Source organism: Ochotona curzoniae, unplaced genomic scaffold (genome assembly GCF_017591425.1).
Source record: "Ochotona curzoniae isolate NIBS_2020 unplaced genomic scaffold, NIBS_Ocur_1.0 contig_523, whole genome shotgun sequence".
Taxonomy (NCBI): Eukaryota; Metazoa; Chordata; class Mammalia; order Lagomorpha; family Ochotonidae; genus Ochotona; species Ochotona curzoniae.
Genome location: NW_024466459.1, coordinates 9,821,871 through 9,840,999, shown reverse-complemented (window position 1 = coordinate 9,840,999; position 19,129 = coordinate 9,821,871). Strand labels below are relative to the sequence as shown.

The following is a 19,129-nucleotide window of genomic DNA, read 5'->3' as shown; positions in this document are numbered from 1 at the left end:
GGGCCTGAGAGCCCTGGACGCCTGAATCCCAGGATGGAGCTGACTGGAATGCAAGGACTGGGCTTTCCTCCTGCCCACGGCCAGTGGGAGCAGGACTCCCAGGAGCAGGCTGAGCCAGCACCAGATAATCTATCTTATCTGGCTGCGGACCTGATTGGAGGCTGGTTGCCCAGTAGTGCTGGGGAGGGTCAGGGAAACAACCATTCACTGGGCTGTGTCCTGGGGCAGGCAGTATGGCCAGCTGCAGGAGAATGGACTAAACACAGGTGACATGCCCTGGTCCAGCACAAGACCTAGGTCTCGTGTACCTATTTCACCGGAGGCCACCTGTGGGAGGTCTGCCAGAGCGACCTGGGAGAGCACAGGCTGCGAGGTCAGGAGGTTCCAGGGCAGCACAAAGGTTGGCTGCAGGATACTTCCTACCCGCCCCTCCAGGAAGCCCACTGGGAAAGCGGCGGACGGCTGGACTGAAGAGCAGCCAGTGTGCCAGCCAGCCCGTGGCCCCAGGCTGTAGAGAAGAACCAGGCACTATCTTGTCATCTCCGCTGCTTGTCAGGGCTCAGATTCCATGAACCCTTATCACAGCACTCATCGTCCCTGGGCCTTGCCTGGCTGGGCCTGGCCTGCCCCCACCCCACCCTTGCCTTTACCCTTTGACCCCTAGTGGAGGTCCCCCGCCCCCAACAGGCAGAACAGGCCTAAGACTTGTGCCACAGGGCTGTGGAGGGCCCCTCCCTGCTTCACCTGCAGGGTGCAGAAGCCTTGGTAGACCTTTGATCAATAAAATGGAAAAAGCAGGTGGTTGAGGGGCCTCCTATCAACGGCGACAGGAGCAAGTATTGACTTCCGGCTTAGGTTCCAGCAGCTGGCATGATGATGGGTCTCCGGGTCCCTGGCCAGGTTACCTAACTTGGTGGGACTGTTTCCCCATTAACTTGGAAAAACCACCCCACACACATGGCCTTTTTTATCAGCCAGCCCACAGGGTAACCAGGCCTAGGGAATTAGGGTGCTCTTCCCGACTTGAGGCAGGGGAGACTGAGCCCACCCACCCTGTAAGCAGGCTGGGCAGTCTGGCTAGGTTGAATGTGTGCCTGCACTGCCCCCTTGTGGCCTGGTAAGATGCAGCTGAGGCAGAGGGCAGGGGTGCTGGTGGGGAGGACATGTGAAGGGCAGGCAGCCCTCCCCTGGATGGCCAGGTGACCCCTGCTTCCTCCTGCAGTCCCAGCATCCCAGGAGACCCATACTTCATCTGCAGGGGAACCCTCCAGCCTCAAAGAGCTGAATCCAAAACACTCCTGTATACTAGCAAGTGCTGGACATGAGGAGTCTGGACCTGCACACGGGCCAAACATGAGAGCCAAGAAAGGCTGGCCACGCCATGTGCTTTACTGTGGCCAGTGAAGGAGACAGGCCTGTCCATTCCCCACGATGCCTTCACCCCTGCCCTCCCCCTCCTCCCCGACTGCTCAGGATTTCTGGCGGCCACGCTGGGTTCCTAGAGTCTGAGTCAGTTTGGCCAGGAGGAAGGAGGACACGACCCTGGTGTGTTCAGCCACATTGCTGGCTGGTGCAGGGGTGCCGGAGACAGTCCACCGAGTCCAGGTAGGTGATCCCAGTAGGACGTGGGCACAGGAGAGTTCTGGCCCTGAAGACCCCCATGGTTCCCACACAGGGCTCTAAGCTGTGGCAGAGGTGGCCACCTTCACACAGCAGGTCAGCAGGACTCTGTCAACCTGTCCCGGTAGGATTTCTCTTCCACGTGGCTTGTCTGCTCCAGCAGCCAGCGCTGTTGAGGCTCGCTCATGGTCAGCCTCAGTGTAACCTCCTGGAAGACGCTGCTCACAGCCACCTGTGCACCAGACAGAACAGGGCTCACAAAGGTCCAGGTGCCACCACGGCGTCCTAGCACCACTAAGGTCCAGGTGCCACCACAGCGTCCTAGCACCACTACAGGTCCAGGTGCCACCACAGCGTCCTAGCACCACTACAGGTCTAGGTGCCACCACAGCATTCTAGCACCACTACAGGTCCAGGTGCCACCACAGCGTCCTAGCACCACTACAGGTCCAGGTGCCACCACAGCGTCCTAGCACCACTACAGGTCCAGGTGCCACCACAGCGTCCTAGCACCACTAAGGTACAGGTGCCACCACAGCATTCTAGCACCACTACAGGTCCAGGTGCCACCACGGCGTCCTAGCACCACTAAGGCACAGGTGCCACCACAGCGTCCTAGCACCACTAAGGCACAGGTGCCACCACAGCGTCCTAGCACCACTACAGGTCCAGGTGCCACCACAGCATTCTAGCACCACTACAGGTACAGGTGCCACCACGGCGTCCTAGCACCACTACAGGTCCAGGTGCCACCACAGCGTTCTAGCACCACTACAGGTACAGGTGCCACCACAGCGTTCTAGCACCACTACAGCGAGGGCCTCTTCCGCCTGCTTACCTGCTTGAAGTGAAGCTTCCGGAACATCCGGAGACTCGGTTCATTTCCTTGACCAATTTTAGCTTCAAACTTGGTCAGACCCAGCTTGGTCACTCCTCCCGGGGGGGTCAGAGAAAGGGGTAAGCAACAGGAATAAGCCTCCCCGCTCCCAACATCACGCGCCCCTCCTGGTTCAGGCTACAGTGGGGTACCTGTCACCTGCCCCAACCCTCCTGCACTGGCCCACTCCCCACATCACCTGCTCACCATATGACAACATCATGAGCGCAGCCTCAGTGCCCAGGCCCTTGCTCCTGCAGCTGGGCTCTAGGAGAGAGAAGAGCGGTTGATGCCGGGTGCCAGGCTCCAACGTGTACCCCCAACATACCCCTTAGTCCAACCATTCTGCAGCTGAGGAAGAGAGGTGCAGAGAAGGTCAAGGATATGCCCACAGGCCTCGTGGCATGCAACCCTGTAGGGAGCTGACAGCCACTAATTTCGGTCTGCTGCCTCATGGGGGCAGCTGGTCACCCCCTGGGGAAGCTGAGAAGCCCCTTTGTGGGGGATCCCCAGTCTGCCCCCAAGGATGGGACACAGTGAATTTTAAAACCTTAATGCCAAACATTAGGGAATGAAAGATCCAGGAGTGAACCACCAGACAGGGGGTGCCGTGGGGGTCGGTGTGCCCTGGCTGGGAACTGGGCTCCCATGTGGAGAGCCCTTTGCAGCTGGGCAGGCAGGGCCAGGCGGAACACACCTGCGATCATGACTTCCACCTCCCCCAGGGTGGGGTCTCCTGGGTCCGTGAGGAAGAGGTTCACATCTCCTGCCATGCAGCTCTCTTCGGCGGCAGCGGGCTGGGCCTGCCACTTCTCGGCGTCCAGCACGATGAAGGTGCACTCTAGGAGGGAGGGTGACAGCGGGTTCACCTGCTGCCCCAGATCAGAGAGGTGAGGCTGGCATGGAGAGCTGGGGAGAGGACAGAAGGCTCAGCCAGCTTCAGCGGGTGGGAGAGCCCAGGGGTTTCTGGCACCTTCCAGGCTGTTCCTGACACTTCCGTGGCCCTAGAAGGGCTGCAGCTGAGTTTAAGAAAGTGGAGTCAGCCCTCCCACCCACAGTTCCCGGACTCACTGTCAGCATCCTCCCGCCAGCTGCGCTGCATGGCGTACTCCTGCTCCAGGGTCAGCGGCTCCGAGGCGGTCAGACGCTGCAGCTCCTCAGACTGCATCCACTCGTGGTACCTGAACAACGGGACAGCCTCGGGCATGGAGGGCTGGCAGAGAGGCCCAGGTCTGGGGTCTTGCTAAGATGAAGCGATGGATGGCAGAGAAGGGTTCCCCAAAGGTTCCCAGGAGCCCCAGAGGGAGGGTCCTGCCAGCAGAGCAGTTCCATGTGCCTGGCTTCCCAGCTGGACTTGGGGGTCAGCGCAGGGCAGCAGCCTACAGAACATTCCTGATTGCTGAGGGAAGGAAACAGGCAGCTGACCTCAGCCAAGGAGGACAGGCCACTGGGAAAAACTGCATGTAGCACACCACCCCAATTCACCGCCATCCCCCCCACTGGCCATCTGCAAGCACCCCCACAGCTAAACGCTGTGTCCGCTCCGAGACCTAGGGCAAGCCACGGTTAAGGCCCCAAGAACTGAGTTCATTATTGACAGACACCAGGGGAATCTCCTAATGAGGCGTTATGCCAATTTCTTCCCCCCTCCCCCCCTTTTTTAAAAAATTTATTTCTTTTCATTGGAAAGGCTGATTTATAGAGAGAAGGAGATACAAAGAGAATGATCTTCAGGCCACTGGTTCACACTGCAACAGCTGAGAGCTGAGCTGATCCAAAGCCAGGAGCTTCTTCCAGGTCGCCCACGCGGGTGCAGGATCCCAAGGCTTTAAGCCATCCTCGACTGCTTTCCCACAAGCAGGGAGCTGGACGGGAAGCAGAGGAGCCAGGACACAAACCACCACCCATATGGGATATCAGTGCATGCAAGGCGAGGACTTAGCCACTGAGCCATTGTGCCAGGCCCTCCCTTTCTTTCTTACAAATATTTTACATAAAATAATTCCTGGTTGGTGTCTGCAATACCAGCATCCCATACAGGCACCTGTTCCAGTGCCAGGGATGCTCCACGTCCAATCCAGCTGATAACGTGCCTGTGCAAGCAGCGGTGGCCTTGGATCCTGGCCACCTACAGCGGAGCCTCGGGTGAAGTTCCAGGCTCTCCTGGCTTTGGAGTGGCCCTTACCGTCACTTGGGAGGGTAAAGCAGCAGGTGGAAGATCTCTTTCCCTCTCTCTAACTCTCCCTTTCAGATTAACTGATCTTTTAAGAAAAAAAAAAAAATCCGTGCAGCAAGGCCAAGGGGAAGGAGAGAGTGCAGGGGAGAGAGGTGGGCAGCTCCCTCCAGGGAAGTCCGGCCCTCCGCGTTGCCTGCTGTCTTTTCCCTTGGTGAGTCACTTTTCCCTGCGGAGCTTTCTTCACCCAGCCTCGGGAATGCAGGCTAAGGACAGCTGCCCGCCCTGGCTGACTCAGCCTGCCGACACAGCGGGCACTCGTTACCTGGGCACATGCTCCGCGGTGTAGGGCACCAGGACCACCTTCCTCCCCAGCAGCAAAGTGTTCTGATTCAACCTCATCGGAACCAGCCTGCAAAGGTGCGGGGAGAGCAGATTTCGGGGACCCTGCCCAAGCTAGGCTCCCGCCCTTCTTCCCAACACCCCAGAAAGGCGAGCAGGGCTGGTGAAGGAAGAACAAATGACCCTTGGCCCGCATCTCAAGGAGGTGGTCAAGCCAGGCTGCTGTTTGTGCCCTGTTCCCTCTGTCCACTCCAATGGACATCGACTCCTCAACACCAAGTCATGAGGCTTATCTAGCCCCAAAGCTGCCATCACCTGACCTCCAACCAGGAACGGCAGCCCGGCCTTCCACCTGTTTCCAGCCCTCCCTCTGCGCCCCCAACTCCGGTCTCCTCATCCCAGAGCGCGGGAGGCGGGTTCCTCCTCTTCGCCTGGCGCCGAATACCCTCCTGGGCCCTCCCTAACCCCAGCCACCAAGTTCCGGAACTGCCAAACTCACACCCCAGTCCCCAGCCAACGAAAACGTCTCCAAACCCAGCGCGGCGCCACGCCTCGCAAGCCGGCCACGCTTCCCCGCCCGGCCCGCGGCCCCGGCCGCATGCGCGTGAGCGCGCACCCGCCCACTTCCGCCACGCAGACGGCGGCCGCGAGGGGCCCATCCCGGTCCCGCCCCCGCCGGGGGCCCAATCCGCACGCGGCCTTGCGCCCGGGGTGCGCCCGGGAAGGAGGGCTCGCGCGCGGACGCCTGCGCGCTCTGGGCGCTGGTGCCGGTCAGCTGGCACCCGGCGCCGCAGCGGCGGGGAGCGACGCGTGCAGCAGGTGTCGTGCAGGGTGGGGTGCGCCGGAGTGGGGCGCTGGGCTCGGGGCTCCTCCTGGAGAGAGAGGAGACGCGGAGGCTCCTTCCAAAGAGAGGAAGGTTTGAGGGTGGGGAAGCCTTGGGCAAGTGACGGAGCGCAAAGTGGAGGCCGCGTTCATTAAAGAGAAGCTCTGGGAGCAGGAGCTGAGTGGAGGGACTGTCCAGGGAGCGGACAGTTCCGGGGGCCGAGCGGCTGCCCTGTGTGAAGTGACAGTTCCCGGAATTCGGTGGGGGACACCGCGTACAGTGCGTGCGACGTGGCGGCTTTGGGGGCCCCAGAGAGATCGGGAGTCCGAGCCGTTGAGTTCCTCCTGGTGAGGCAGAGCGTCTCGGGTCTGTGATGTATCTTGGGGGCTCCCACAGTCTGTGATTGCAGGACAAGAGATGGAGCGGGGAGCCGACCGTGCTGTCCTTGCCTCACAGTTTCTGGGTCCTTCGGAGAGCTAAAGTCTGCTGCTCTTTCGTCCTAGGGAGCTGCCCCCTGCCCTGAGGACCCCTGCGCTGCAGCCCTCCTCGCGGAAATGGCGGGGGAAATCACGGACACCGGAGAGCTCTATTCCCCCTACGTGAGTTTTCCCTTTGCTCACCTCAGGGCTCCTGGGGTTTAGAGAGGCGCCCTGCCTGCTAGGGACTGGCCGTGCCAGCTGCTGGGGTCAGCCCCAGGGACAGCAGCATTGGGGACGGGGTGCTGGCAGCTGCTGTCCGGGCTCAGAAGCCGGGTCGGGTTGACTCCTCTTATGCTAGTCACCTCCCAGCTGCCATGGCTGGCTTGCTGTACTCCCCACGTGGACTCTGGCTGCAGTTTCACTCCTGTCAGCTGTTTGAAACTGCTTTGGTCTTTCGTGAAATCTTGTGAATCTTGCACAACCTTTATGGTCTCGGATGGCGTAAGAGGCTTCCAATTGCGGTTTGGTGGAGTCGCAGTTAGCACAATTAGGATGCGTGAGTTCTCCCCTTCTGGGCTCCATGTTACCCCTCACACCCCCGCACCCCTTATGCCCCTGTTCGGACGCGTGCTCACTTTATCTGCTGTGTGACGTCCAGCTGGTCCTGGTCGCTGTCTTTTAGGGCCCTCTGGCTGGCAGGGCTTAGCTAGGGGATAATCATGTTGCTACCATGCATCCCAGGCCCCGTTGTTCTGAGCAGCAGCAATCTTTCTAGAACTTCCTGCCTGTGTCTCTTGGCAGCCTTTGTTAGCATTCCAGCTATGACAGACAAGTGCTTCTTAGGTCAGGACTCTGCTTTCTGGGGTCTTCCACCTGTGAACTTCCTGGGCAGTGGCAGGGAGCCCCATCCCATCGTGGGGTACACCAGGGAGACTTTCGCAGCCACAGAGTGAGATGCATGGGGTGTCCCTCCTTGGGGCAGTGGTGTGCCAGCCGCCAGCCTCCTCATGTCAGCAGTGAAACATGCAAGCTGTCCCTGAAAGTCACCGTGGTCCCTGTTTTCTTTCAACGTCCAGACTCAGAGATGAGGAACTGAGTCATCTTTATAACAGTTTGAGAGGAAGACGCTGGTATGGCCGCCGTGCTGGTGTTTCCCTGCTGTCCCAGTCGTTATCCCGTTGTCAGCTTTGGCCCACGAGGGATGGCGCTGCTCTGATGGGCTCTGCTTTCCGTCCTCCATTTCCTGCATTTTCTCTTTTGTCCAGGGTCCATTCCTGGGGCCAGCTCTATAAACAGATACCCATGTTCTTTTATCTTGCTGATGCAAGAGGGATGCAGGGAAAGATGGGCAGTGTTGGGAATGACGCGGGATGGCCAGGGCTTAGAGGTGAGGTTATTAAACAGAAAGAATTAGGGAGAGATCTCCCCCCACCCACTGGTTCACTCTGCAAGTGACAGCAATTGCCAAGATTGGGCCAGGTGGAAGCCAGCAGCTGGGAACTCCAGCTGGAGCTCGCTTGTGGCTGCGGAGCCCGAGTGCCTAAGCCATCTCCTGCAGCTTTCCCAGGCACGGGAGTAGGAAGCCGGATTGGAAGTAGGGCAGCCGGGGCCTGAACCAGCGCTCATCTGGGGTACTGACGTTGAAAATGGTGGCTTAATGTATCGTATCATGATGCCAGCCCCAATGAAAATGAAGCTGGATCACCCGGTGAGACCAGAGAAGGGCCCATAGAGCCTCCACAGCACCCCAGGGTTCCCCCGTAGGGCTGTTGGCACAATGTGAGCAGATCCCTGTTCTGGCTGCCTTGGAGAGCCGAGGTACAAGACATACCTTGGTAAAAGTGCATCATCCCATGGTCATCCCCAGTCCAGGTCTTTGCGCAGCCCTGGTCGCTCTCTGCAAGCTTTGCTCGGGTCCAGGGTACCCTGGGAGTTTGTAGCAGGCAGAGGAGCCTCAGGAGGCCCTCAAGGGTAGTGTTACACATGGGAGTGGCAGGCCTGTGTCCCCAGAGTGACTTGGGGCCAGCAGTCTGGTTCCTTACATACAAGGACCCAAATGGCTGTGTGTTTACAAGTACAGCGGCTTCGAGGTCTGCTGTTCTGCTGCCCGGCGCCCACCGTGGCTGACTGCTGTTGTTTGTAAAGGAGTCGGTCCTTGCTTCAAAGCCCTGAATCCCACTGCTGGCTGCCTCCTCTTTCCTTTCCCAGTGGCAGAGAGGGTGCTGTTGACACTGGTGGCCCCTGGTTGGTGTGGTATGGGTGACACTGCTGGGTGTGGGGGGCAGGGACAGTGCTTCTCTGAGCTTCCTGGGACACTGGGGCAGCAGTGAGCAGCCCGGGGAGCTGGTGTGCCTCCTGCAGTGGACTCCCACAACTGGAGGAAGCTTGGTTACCTTTAGGCTGAGGTCGCTTATGGAGTCTGCAGGAGGGCCTGACTCCTCTGCGCTCTGCCTCACTTCCCTGGTGACCGAGCAGTCACCTGACCAATGGAAGAGCGTGTCTTTTTTCTCTTCTTCCTTCCCCACAGCTGCACCTGATCGGGTCCATGACAGTTCCCATTGCTTCCTGCCTCTAGGGACTGTTCTTACGGTCATTCCTTACCCGTTCCGTTTACTGCAGCCGTCCTTCCAGGCCTACTGAGACCCCCCCGAAGGTGAAACAGTCCTATATAATCCTACAGGAACTCAAGCCCATGCCAGGGGTACAGTGGTTGCCTTGGAGCTAAAACAACATCCACAAAGCAAGACAAAAGCATTTGCCTATTTCTGCTCCCATCTGCCATTATTTTATTCTGTGTTAACTTCTTTGTAGAGTTCCTAAAGTTTGCTTTTGACTGAGATGGGTTGGAAGCTTTTCTTGGGAGCATTAAAAAACACATCTTTGGGCCTGGCGTGATGGCCTAGCGGCTAAGGTCCTTGCCTTGCACCAGGATCCCATATGGGCGCCAGTTCTAGTCCCAGCAGCTCTGCTTTCCATACAGCTCCCTGCTTGTGGCCTGGGAAAGCAGTCGAGGAAAGCCCAAGGCCTTGGGACCCTGCATCCATGTGGGAGACCTGGAGGAGGTTCCTGGCTCCTGGCTCCTGGCTTTGGATCGGTGCAGCACTGGTCGTTGTGGTCACTTGGGGAGTGAATCATCAGACAGAAAATATTTCTCTCTGTCTCTCCTCCTCTCTATATATCTGACTTTGCAATAAAAATAAATAAATCTTTAAATAAAATAAAATAAATTAAAAACACATATTTAGGGGCCCAGAGCAGTAGCCTAGAGGCTAAAGTCCTTGCCTTGCATGCACCAGAATCCCATATGGGCGCCAATTCATGTCCTGGCAGCTGCACTTCCCTTTTAGCTTCGTGCTTGTGGCCTGGGAAAGCAGTAGAGGATGGCCAAAGCCTTGGGACCCTGCGTGGGAGACCCAGAAGAAGCTCCTGGCTCCTGGCTTCAGATCAGTTCAGCTTTAGCTGTTGTGGTCACTTGAGAAATGAGCCAGCAGAAAAAAGATATTTCTATCTCTCTTTCTGTCTATAAATCTGACTTTCCAATAAAAATAATTTTTTCCCAAAAACCATGTTATTTACTTATTGGAAAGGCAACATTCTAGAGAGAGCAGGAGAGACGGATCTTGCAGCTGGTGGTTCGCTCCCCGAGTGGCACAGCAGCAAGGCCCACGCCAGGAGCGTGGAACACCATCTGGGTCTCCACTTGGGTGGCAAGGCCCCAGGTACTTGGAACATCTTCCAGTGCTTTCTCTTTTTTTTTTTTTTTTTTTTAAAGATTTATTTTTATTATTTTTTCATTGGAAAGGCGGATATACAGAGAGGAGAGACAGAGAGGAAGATCTTCCGTCCGATGATTCACTCCCCAAGTGAGCGCAACGGGCCGATACTATGCCAATCCGAAGCCAGGAGCCTCTTCCAGGTCTCCCACACGGATGCAGGGTCCCAAAGCTTTGGGCCATCCTCTACTGCTTTCCCAGGCCACAGGCAGGGAGCTGGATGGGAAGCAGGGCTGCCGGGATTAGAACCGGCGCCCATATGGGATCCAGGGCGTGCAAGGCGAGGACCTTTAACCACTTGCGCCACCGCGCCGGGCCCTTCCAGTGCTTTCTCAAGGGTGTTTGCAGGGATCTGGAGTGGAAGTGGAGCAGCCAGGACTTAAACCAGTGCTCGCAGGGGATGCTGGATCACGGCTGGTGGCTTAACGTGCTGAGCTGTAATGCTGGCTTTCGGGAACATTCTTCTTTTGTCGTGTTTGTGTGTCTGGTGGTTCTGAGCTGGCGTTCATGTTGTCAGTAGGTGACATTGAACGATGTTGGAAGACGTTTGGGGTTGGCATGATATTGTCGGGGATGGGGAGTTATTACTGGTCAGATGCCATGGGTGCTACTAAATGTCCTTGGGCGTACAGGACAGGTTCTCCCGCGGAGAATGGCCAGCCGTCAGCAGTGTCCAGGTTGATCAGCTCTGATCTCTCGGAGGCCTTTGGCCCCTCTGTCCCCAGAGCCGCAGGCCTCCCGGAGCTCACAGAAACCTCTCTGCTACCTTACTTTCCCACAAAACTTTTGCCTAATAGTCATCATTTCTTTTTAAAAAGATTTATTTATTTGGAAGGCAAAATTAAAATCTTCCCTCTGCTGGTTCATTCCCCAAGTGTACAGTGGTCAGAGCTGGTCCAGATTGAAGCCAGGAGATTTTTCCGGGTCTCCTGCATGAGGGCGGGGGGCCAGAGGCCAGGGCCATGGCCATCTTTCCTGGTTTCCCAAGTCTGTTAGCAAGGAGCTGGGTCAGAAGCGGAGCAGCCAAGATTCCCGTGTGGGAGACCAGTGCCACAGACAGTGGCTTTACCCTCTATACCACGGTGCCAGCCCCAAGCTTTCTTCATCCTCTTGGCTTTCTCTTTTCTTCTGTCGTAAGAATTGTCTCTTCCCAGACCATTTTCCCAAAAGGAATCGAGTGCCTGGGCGGGCACCTGCACATCCATCCGATGGCAGCTTGAAGGTCACCACGAGGCCTTCCTGGAGTGCCCTGTACTTGATCGTGTTTCTGTTATTCCCTGTGCTGTCACCCTGATTCTTCCTAGCGCCTCTTGGAGGTGGTTATCATGCTTTGTTCTCTTTTTTGTTTGAAGACCAGCGCTCCCATCTGCTGGGTCATTCCTTAAACTCCCGTGCTGACCTGGACCAGGCTGGCCTGGGCTCAAGTTGGGCACTGGGACCTCTCCAGGTCTCCTGCAAGCGTGGCTGGAGCCAGTGTACTCGAGCCATCTCTGCTGCCTCCCAGGGCCACGTCAGCAGGAGGCTAGGGGCTGGAGCAGAGCACTCCGCTGTGGGTGCTTGACCACCAGGCTAAGCAGCCGCCTCTCGTGGCTCTGTGTTTTGTTGCCTGTCTTCTCTTTCGAACCTAGTTCCCTGAGGTCAGTGACCAGTCTGCGTTTGCCATCATACTGCCAGCTCTGAGCTTTGGTCCTTGCCCGTGGGAAATGCTCACAGTTGACCACATGAGTAAAGAAGCAGAAGGGATCTAGTGAGGTGGCCCTGTACTCTTTTGTTTTTTTAAGATTTATTTTATTTTCATTACAAAGATATACAGAGAGGAGGCTCTTCCACCTGATGATTCACTCCCCAAGTGAGCACGACGGCTGGTGCTGCACCGATACAAAGCCAGGAGCCAAGAACTTCCTCCAGGTCTCCCACGTGGGTGCAGGGTCCCAAGGCCTTGGGCCGCCCTCGACTGCTTTCCCAGGCCACAAGCAGGGAGCTGGATGGAAAGCGGGGTCACCGGGACTAGAACCAGTGCCCAAATGGGATCCTGGTGCGTTCAAGGCGAGGACTTTAACCACTACGCCATCGTGCTGGGCCCGACCCTGTACTCTTGAACATGCTAGCCTCAGAGTACCAGTGACTGGAGCTAAGCCCTCCCGTGGGTAAACAGTAGGCCGTCCTGGCTGTGCTCCCGAGTGGGGCTTGATTGTGTTGGGCGGGACCCACCAGCTGCTGTAGGAAGGTGATCCCTTGTCGTACCTTCCTGAGATCACGTGGGGATTGTGACACCTGAAACGGTCCTCAGCCCGCCTGCGGTCAGAGGTTATGTGGGTGACTCCTGTCCTTAGGCACCTGTGACATGGGCTGAGCAATGTCCACCGCTAGCCTCAGGTTTAGAAACGGGGCGAAGGTAGATAGTCTTCCTCCAGCTCCTGTGGGACGCGGGCTCAGGACCTCCTATAGACACAAGTCCCGTATAGAAGGCGTGATGTTACCAGATAACCTTACACGCAGTGTCCTGTGCACTTTGGACCCTCTATGGGCCATGCAGCTCTTACACCGGTGGATGCTGTGTAAAGTGGTGACATTGCTTAGGGGATCGTGACAAGAAAAAAGACCCTTGTTCAGTACAGTCAAATTCTTTTTTCTTTTTTTGGTAAATGTGTTTGTTTGAATCTGTGATGGCTAGCCCACAGCTATGGAGGGCCTCCAGGATGGAGAATAAGAAGCTTTTAAAGTTTATGTGTGTATGTGTATATGCATGTATGCATTTGAAAGGCGGATTTAGAGGGAAGGAGAGATATCTTCCATCTGCCGGTTTGTTCTCCAAAAAGCCCCAACAGCCAGGGCTGAGCCAGGAGCTTCATCCAGGTCTGCTCTGTGTACAACAGGGACCCAAACACTTGAGCCCCCTTCCACTGCTTTCCTGGGCTATTAGCAGGGAACCGGGTGGGAAATAAAGCTGCCTGAACACACACCAGTGCCCTGTGAGGTGCCAGCAGCTGCTTTAACTGCCCTGCCACAATGGCTAGGCCCTGGGATAAGAGGTGTTATTGCTCCCAGAATTCGCAAGTGGGAAGCAAGACAAGTTTGAAAGTCTGGGAGAGCTTTGTGGTGGCAGTAGCATCTGGATGGACCCGAAAGCCCGGCTAGGAGTTGAGGGGTAGGAGAGGAGCCCCAGCAGGGCTTGGAATCCTGTACAGGAACAGATATGCTGTGAGCAGAGCTGTTCTCCCTCCACAAGGTGCCCCCTGCCATACCTCACCCAGCCCTCGCATGCCAATAGACACGTGCTGGGAAGCCTGGCACACACTCTCTCCCTCTTTGTAAAATGTATTTGTTCATTTGAAAGAGTGACAGAGGGAGAGAGAAAGAGCTCTCCCATCCACTGGTTTACTCCCCAGTGACCACAATGGCCAGGCCTGAGGCTGGGACCTGGTTCCAGCTAAAGCCCGTGGCCCTGGAGCCGCACCTGGGTTTCCGTCATGAGCAGCAGAGGCCCAAGCACTCAGAGCATCATCCCGTGCTTTCCCAGGCACGTAAGCAGTTAGCCATATCAGAAGCCGAGCAGCTGGGACTCTAACCATCACCCCAGTACGGGATGCTGGCATCCGCAAACAGTGGCTTCAGTCACTGGGCCACCACACTAGCCCTGAGGCCTGTTCTGCCATCAGTCCTCCCAGCCAGAGCCTCGGGGTGATGGTTGACAAGCCCTGTCTCTACTTCTTCATGCTTAAAAAAAAAATCTGGGTTTGCACAAACAGGCCTCACTTTGTGTCTGTGATGACAAATTCAGCACATAGCTATCCTAGAAACATTTAAAAATGTAGAAAAGTGTGCCTTTCTAAGAACGGGAAGTGAAAAATGAGAGCTGGGCGGCTGTTACCAGAGATACCGTGTCTGTTGTTTCTAAATAAACAAGCGGGCAGTAAAGCCTAGGCTAAATCAAGCGACTTAGCATACCGGAAGAGCAAGTACGAGTCACCTGCTGTGACTGGCTGGGAGGATTCATGGGAATTGTAAAGAGAGGCAGCAGCTGGGAGGTGCCCCCCCACGAGACTTCGGAACTGGGAGCAGTAGCCCTGCGAGGCAGAGTGTAGGGGGCCCCTGGGGGGACGCTCAGGTGGACAGAGGAGCTGGCAGTGCATGGGAAGTCTGCAAAGGGCTTGTGCTATCGAAACTCAGCCAGCAAGGCCCAGTCTCGGGTCAGGCCAGGTGCCGTGGGCAAGGTGGGCAGAGGAGGGGAAGGGAACAGAGGCTGAGGTGTGACAGCAGGAGGGCTTCCGGGATGTTTTCAGAGTCCTGGGGAGGAGCGAGTGTGGAAGCCACGCGGTTGGAGATGAAGGCAGAGTGCATGCTTGGCGAGTGCTGCTGAGGGGAGCCAGGCTCCTGTGTCAAGGAGGTGTGCCGGTAGAGCGGAGGAGCCAGTGGGAAGAGAGAATTCCAGCAGGGTAATGCCAGAAGTCCAAGCTCAGCGTGGCTTCCTGCGGGAGCAAGCGCCTGTGCCCCACAAAGGCAGGTGGGAGGGCAGGGAGAATGAAGGCTCCTGTTTTATTTTTATTATTATTGTTCTTGTTGATTTAAGAAAATACTATGTGAAATGCATCTGCTGGTTCTCTCCCCAATGCCTGCTACAGCCAGGCCGCTTGAGCTCACATCGGTTCCCTCCCAGGCTGGATCGGACTCAACCAGGCACTCCCACACGGGAAGCAGGCACCCGAATTTGCAGCTTAGCTTGCTGCACCATAGGGTCCTTCGAAGACATGGCTGTTTTTGAGCCAGGAAGGAGTGAGGCTTTGGGTACATACCCCAAACCAGTCTCATTGCCTCCCACAAGTCAGGGGCGGCACCCTCACCCTGAGTGCCAGGCGCTGCCGGCCTGGGGCTTTGAAGTACCAAGGATCACTGTGGGAAATGCCAGCAGGCCCCTTACAGAGGAACTAGGAACGCCTTGATGCTGCCACTCCCCGATGAAGGAGCCCTTTGTTGTGGGTCCAAAAAAACGTCTCCAGGAACCTGTCCCGGAGCGGGGGAGAACAGGTGCTGGCCCCCTGCCCCCCCCCAGCAGGAAAGAGGGGAGGAGGCGGGTTGGGCGCGTGGCAGTGGGACCAGCAGATTGGCTGTGACGGTGTGCAGGTGGGGAAGGGGTGAGCATCCCGCTGAGATCCTGCAGGGGGAGAGGGGAGAGTGGAAGAGACTGAGCAGGGGAAATGGAATGAGTCAGTGGAGCTTCAGAACCACCCTGCCACCCGTCCCGGGCGGGCAGTCGGCTGTGGCCAAGAGGGGCGTTTGTTGCTAGTGGCAGTAGTTTCCTAGGGTGTGACCACAGCAGCAGCATCCACTGAATCTCAAGGGTGTGTTGTATGAAACGTGAGTGATGTACTTCCCCCTCCCCCAATACTCCGGAGTTGTCATTAGGCGTGGCCCAGGATAAAGGCAGTATGGATGTTGATGTCCTTCCCAGAGGATGGTGGCTAGGGGTGGCAGAGAGGAGGGTGGGGGTCCCTTGGGGCCTGTGTCCCACAGGAACTCTGCAGAAAGCCCTAGCATCTGTGGCACAGCTTTGAATAATCGCCAAGTGATGAGGAAGTGGCAGAGATGATGGCCAAAACAGACCCCGCCACCCTCAGAGCTTCCCGAAAGAGCTGCCAGAGTGTGGTGCTTTGCTGCCCGGGTGTTGGCATTTGGCTCCCGAAACCTCACAGCAGCGCTGGCTCTGCGGGGCTCAGGTGTGGTCCTGCCTTCTCTTGACTGCTTCCATGCCTTGCCATGGCGTCCACAGCTATCCCTGGGAGCCGCTAGGGGCAAAGGACAGCCGATCTCTGGCCTTGAGTGTCGCTCCTGTTGCTTCCAGGTGGGGCTGGTGTACATGTTTAACCTCATCGTGGGCACGGGCGCACTCACCATGCCCAAGGCCTTCGCCACAGCCGGCTGGCTCGTCAGCCTCCTCCTGCTCATGTTCCTGGGCTTTATGAGGTAAGAGGCCATGGGAGGCAGTCACCCAGCCCGGGAGCTGAGCCCTGGGCCCCAGAGGGTGCTGGAGGGGGGCTGAGTGTCTGTCTGCCTCTCTTGTAGGTCAGTGAGTCCTAACCAGGCCCGGGAGGGGGGCTGGGGTAGGGCAGACACCGAGTTCCCGCCCTCTCCAGCCAATGGGGCAGTTGCACCGCAGGAACAGTGAGAAACTCGGATGGGCTGCGGGTGAGGCAATTCCTGCTGGCTGCTTTATGCTTTTTCTGCTGGGAGCTCCAGTTCTGAGAACATGCCACCTAGCCCCAGAGAACGCGTCCAGCAGTGCAGGTGAGGACAGGAGTCAGCTGGCCACCCAGGATTCGCTGGAGCTGACTCAGAGCCAGGGTTTATGACCTTGCCTGCCTGGGGCTCCCCAAGCCTTCAGGGGCACCTGCTTCTTGAGGCAGGTGCAGGGTCCATCCACAGGTGTTTCAGGGAGTTGGTCCACCGAAGGCTTCTCCCAGGGCTTTCACTGTGTGGGTGCTCCAGGCCAGGGAGGGATTTAGAAGCAGCCGTTTCCAACCCTTGCTCTCCTCCCCAAGCCTGGTGGGAATCCACAATTGCAGGTGTGGAAAGGAACACCTGTGTGGCACCCTCAGAACTCCTCCCCAGGAGCGGGATGGGCTCCTGCTTCCCTAGCCTGGCAGAGCCCACCTGCAGCTGCGGTGGGGAGGCAGGCAGTGGGTAGAGAGGAGACTGGAAGGTAATGGGGGAAAAAGGCAAAGTGTGGGATGGGCTGCAAGGCAAGGCTGACTCAGTTTCTAGCCACGTGGCCGGGGACACGGAGGACAGCCTGAGGAGCCAGGGAAGCCCTCTCTGAGACCCCTGCAGGGGCTGGAAGGGAGCGAAAACTCCCTGGAGTTTCAGTGCCTTTGTGGGGGAGCTGGAGTGGACTGGTCCCAAGCTCTGGGAGTCCTTACCCGTGTGGGGTTCAGCCGTCCCCTTTACAAGTCCTTCAGCGCAGGTGGTTCCAGGAGCCCCCCCAGCCCCCACCTCCACCCCACTGAACCTGCCACCCCTCAGGGCTCAGCTAATCTCTGCTGAACCTGATCAATGAGTCGGTTCTGTGCAGTCTCTTGATGCCTTAATTAAGATGGATTTCAGTTTTACTTCCGGAAACAGGAGAGCAGCAAAAGCCCTGAAAATGGTCACTTAAGCAAGATAATGAGAAACCTCTCTCGGAGGCTGTTCGGGAGCTGGCTCCCTGGGGCTGTAATTACATGTCTGCAGGGCTGGGACAAGGGTGGGCTCCGGAAAGCAGCCCGCCCCTGCAGCCCGGGAGCAGCCGGCTGTCCGCTGGGTCCCTCTAGTCACTTCTCGAGGCCAGCGTCTGGCGCCCTCTCCCAGGCCCACTGTGGACTGTGGCTGCTGTTGGTAGGAGCCAGAGGAGTCAGGAACTCAGAGTCCTTCCAAAGGGAGGGAGAGTCCTGCGGGCATCACCTGCCCTGTGTCTCCCTGTGCCCACGTCCTAGCAAGAACGGCAGCACGCTGTCCCTACAGAAGCGGGGAGGTGAGGGCAGGGGTGGAATAAGCTCCCTCTGGCAACCCCCCTCTCCCCTGGGGTCTGTCCCCAGAGCCCCAGTGCACCCCTTCACCTCTGCCCGCCCCAGCTCCCTCCCTCCCATCAGCCTGTTTCTCCAGCTGTGGGAGAGCCCAAGCCCTCAGGTGTGCACACACACACACACCTGTTTCAGCAGATGAGCGTCATCCCCAGAGCTCCTGAGGGTCCACGCTCACACAGAGAAGCCTTTAGGCTTATTGTTGGCAGGCCTTTTTTTTTTTTTAGTTTATTTTTATTTAGATGGGTGATAGAGAAAGAGAGAGAACTTCTGTCCTCGGGTTCACTCCCCAAATGGCTGTGACTGTGGGGGTTGGGCCAGGCCGAAACCAGGAGCCAGAAGCCAAGAACATCATCTGGGTCTTCCATGCGGGTGGGAGTCCCAGCACTTGGGGCATCCTCCACTGCTTTCCCAGGCACATTAGCAAAGAGCTGGATTAGAAGTGGAGCAGCCAGGACTCCAACTGGTGCCCATAGGAGGTTGCAGCTGGTAGCTTAACCCGTTACGCCACAGCACACGACCCTTTTCCCTTCCTTTGTGACATCTCCAACTTCTTTCCTGCCTCATCCCCTGCGCCCCAGCTTCATGACCACCACCTTCGTGATAGAGGCCATGGCCGTGGCCAACGCGCAGCTCCACTGGAAGAGGATGGAGAGCCACAAGGTGGGTACATCACCCTTGTTCCCAGGCAGCACCTCCATTTAGTCCTGTACCCCAGAACTGATTTCGGCTGCCGGTGCCCCCTAACACCCCCTGGACTCTCGCCCCAGGGCTGAGGTTTCAGCAGGATAAGCTTGGAGGATGGTGCAGCCTGGTCCAGGGCCACCTCGCAGCTCTGCTCCCCAGCCCCTGACCCTTAGTGCCCAGGAACCTGTCCTGGGTTGTGGCCCTGGGGACATTCGAGAGCCTTCTAGTCAGGTCGCCGCCTAGAAAGAGCAGAGGCAGTGGATCTGCCGCTGTGGTTTGCCAAGGTCAGAACACCCTTCCTTTTCCCTCCTCTTCCTTCCCCGAACCCCGCAGCAGGAGGAGGAAGATGACGACTCCTCCACAGCCTCAGACAGCGACGTTCTGGTGCAGGAGAGCTACGAGCGGGCAGAGAGACGGCCCATCCTGTCTGTGCGTAAGTCTCGGGGTGCCAGTGCCTGCTCCGCTCCCTGCAGAGAAGGTCCTGGCTGGGAGGGGGCCCGTAGACATCCCGAGGCGTTTTCCAGAAAGGTGCTGTTAGGAGACCCAGCAGCACAGGCTTGGGGTCCGGGCACAGGCCTGGCCCTGCTGGCTCTGTCCCCCACCAGGCACGTGGCCTGACCCCTGTGCTTCTGTTCTGGGACAGTGAGATGCCTGGGATCTGGGGGATGGGTCACTGGCTTCTCTCCACCCTCCCACCTGCCCCCCTGCCTCTCTGTCTGGCTGGCCAGGGCTCAGAGATTCCTTTGCCCCTCTCAGCCCAGTGTCCCCCAGTGCCCTTTGGAGTCCTGGTAGGGGGTGACCCTTGAGACTGTCGCTCTTCTGGAGAATTCCATCCTGCGAGGGGAAGAACCATCTCCTCCCC

At 57.6% G+C, this 19,129-nt stretch overlaps 2 protein-coding genes across 5 annotated transcripts in view; one reads left to right on the top strand and one right to left on the bottom strand.

Annotated features, from left to right (window-relative positions):
* Window positions 1-1,246: 1,246 nt before the first annotated feature.
* NAT9 (N-acetyltransferase 9 (putative)) lies at window positions 1,247-5,583 on the bottom strand. Of its 3 annotated transcripts, none has more exons than XM_040989721.1 (7): window positions 5,512-5,583; window positions 4,996-5,082; window positions 3,569-3,678; window positions 3,195-3,338; window positions 2,705-2,764; window positions 2,459-2,553; window positions 1,247-1,852 (listed from the first exon to the last, which is right to left on the bottom strand). In XM_040989721.1, the coding sequence occupies exons 2-7, from the start codon at window positions 5,070-5,072 to the stop codon at window positions 1,718-1,720; spliced, it is 621 nt and encodes a 206-aa protein (XP_040845655.1). In that variant the 5' UTR covers window positions 5,073-5,082; window positions 5,512-5,583; the 3' UTR covers window positions 1,247-1,717. The 3 variants fall into 3 exon arrangements, with proteins under 3 accessions (XP_040845655.1, XP_040845653.1, XP_040845654.1); XM_040989719.1 differs by lacking the exon at window positions 5,512-5,583 and adding an exon at window positions 5,333-5,457; XM_040989720.1 differs by lacking the exon at window positions 5,512-5,583 and adding an exon at window positions 5,333-5,457 and having other exon boundaries at window positions 2,459-2,550.
* A 561-nt stretch (window positions 5,584-6,144) lies between these two features.
* TMEM104 (transmembrane protein 104) overlaps window positions 6,145-19,129 on the top strand; it is a 45,549-nt gene continuing 32,564 nt past the window's right edge. Inside the window, exons 1-5 of one of the 2 annotated variants that reach the window (XM_040989711.1) lie at window positions 6,145-6,201; window positions 6,339-6,434; window positions 15,867-15,988; window positions 18,162-18,243; window positions 18,604-18,700. In XM_040989711.1, coding sequence (XP_040845645.1) covers window positions 6,390-6,434; window positions 15,867-15,988; window positions 18,162-18,243; window positions 18,604-18,700 — 346 coding nt within the window. In that variant the 5' untranslated portion in view covers window positions 6,145-6,201; window positions 6,339-6,389. Of the gene's footprint in view, window positions 6,202-6,338; window positions 6,435-15,866; window positions 15,989-18,161; window positions 18,244-18,600; window positions 18,701-19,129 lie in introns of both variants that reach the window. The other variant, XM_040989710.1, reaches the window with a different exon arrangement.

What these genes read in the sequence shown, in the direction of transcription:
- NAT9 (XM_040989719.1), bottom strand. Translation starts at nt 5,409, where the DNA reads ATGAGGAGACCGGAGTTGGGGGCGCAGAGGGAGGGCTGGAAACAGGTG. An exon ending in GCTGCCGTTCCTGGTTGGAG is followed by an intron (nt 5,083 to 5,332) that starts GTCAGGTGATGG and finishes GCACCTTTGCAG; the next exon opens with GCTGGTTCCGATGAGGTTGA. An exon ending in ACCGCGGAGCATGTGCCCAG is followed by an intron (nt 3,679 to 4,995) that starts GTAACGAGTGCC and finishes CCCGTTGTTCAG; the next exon opens with GTACCACGAGTGGATGCAGT.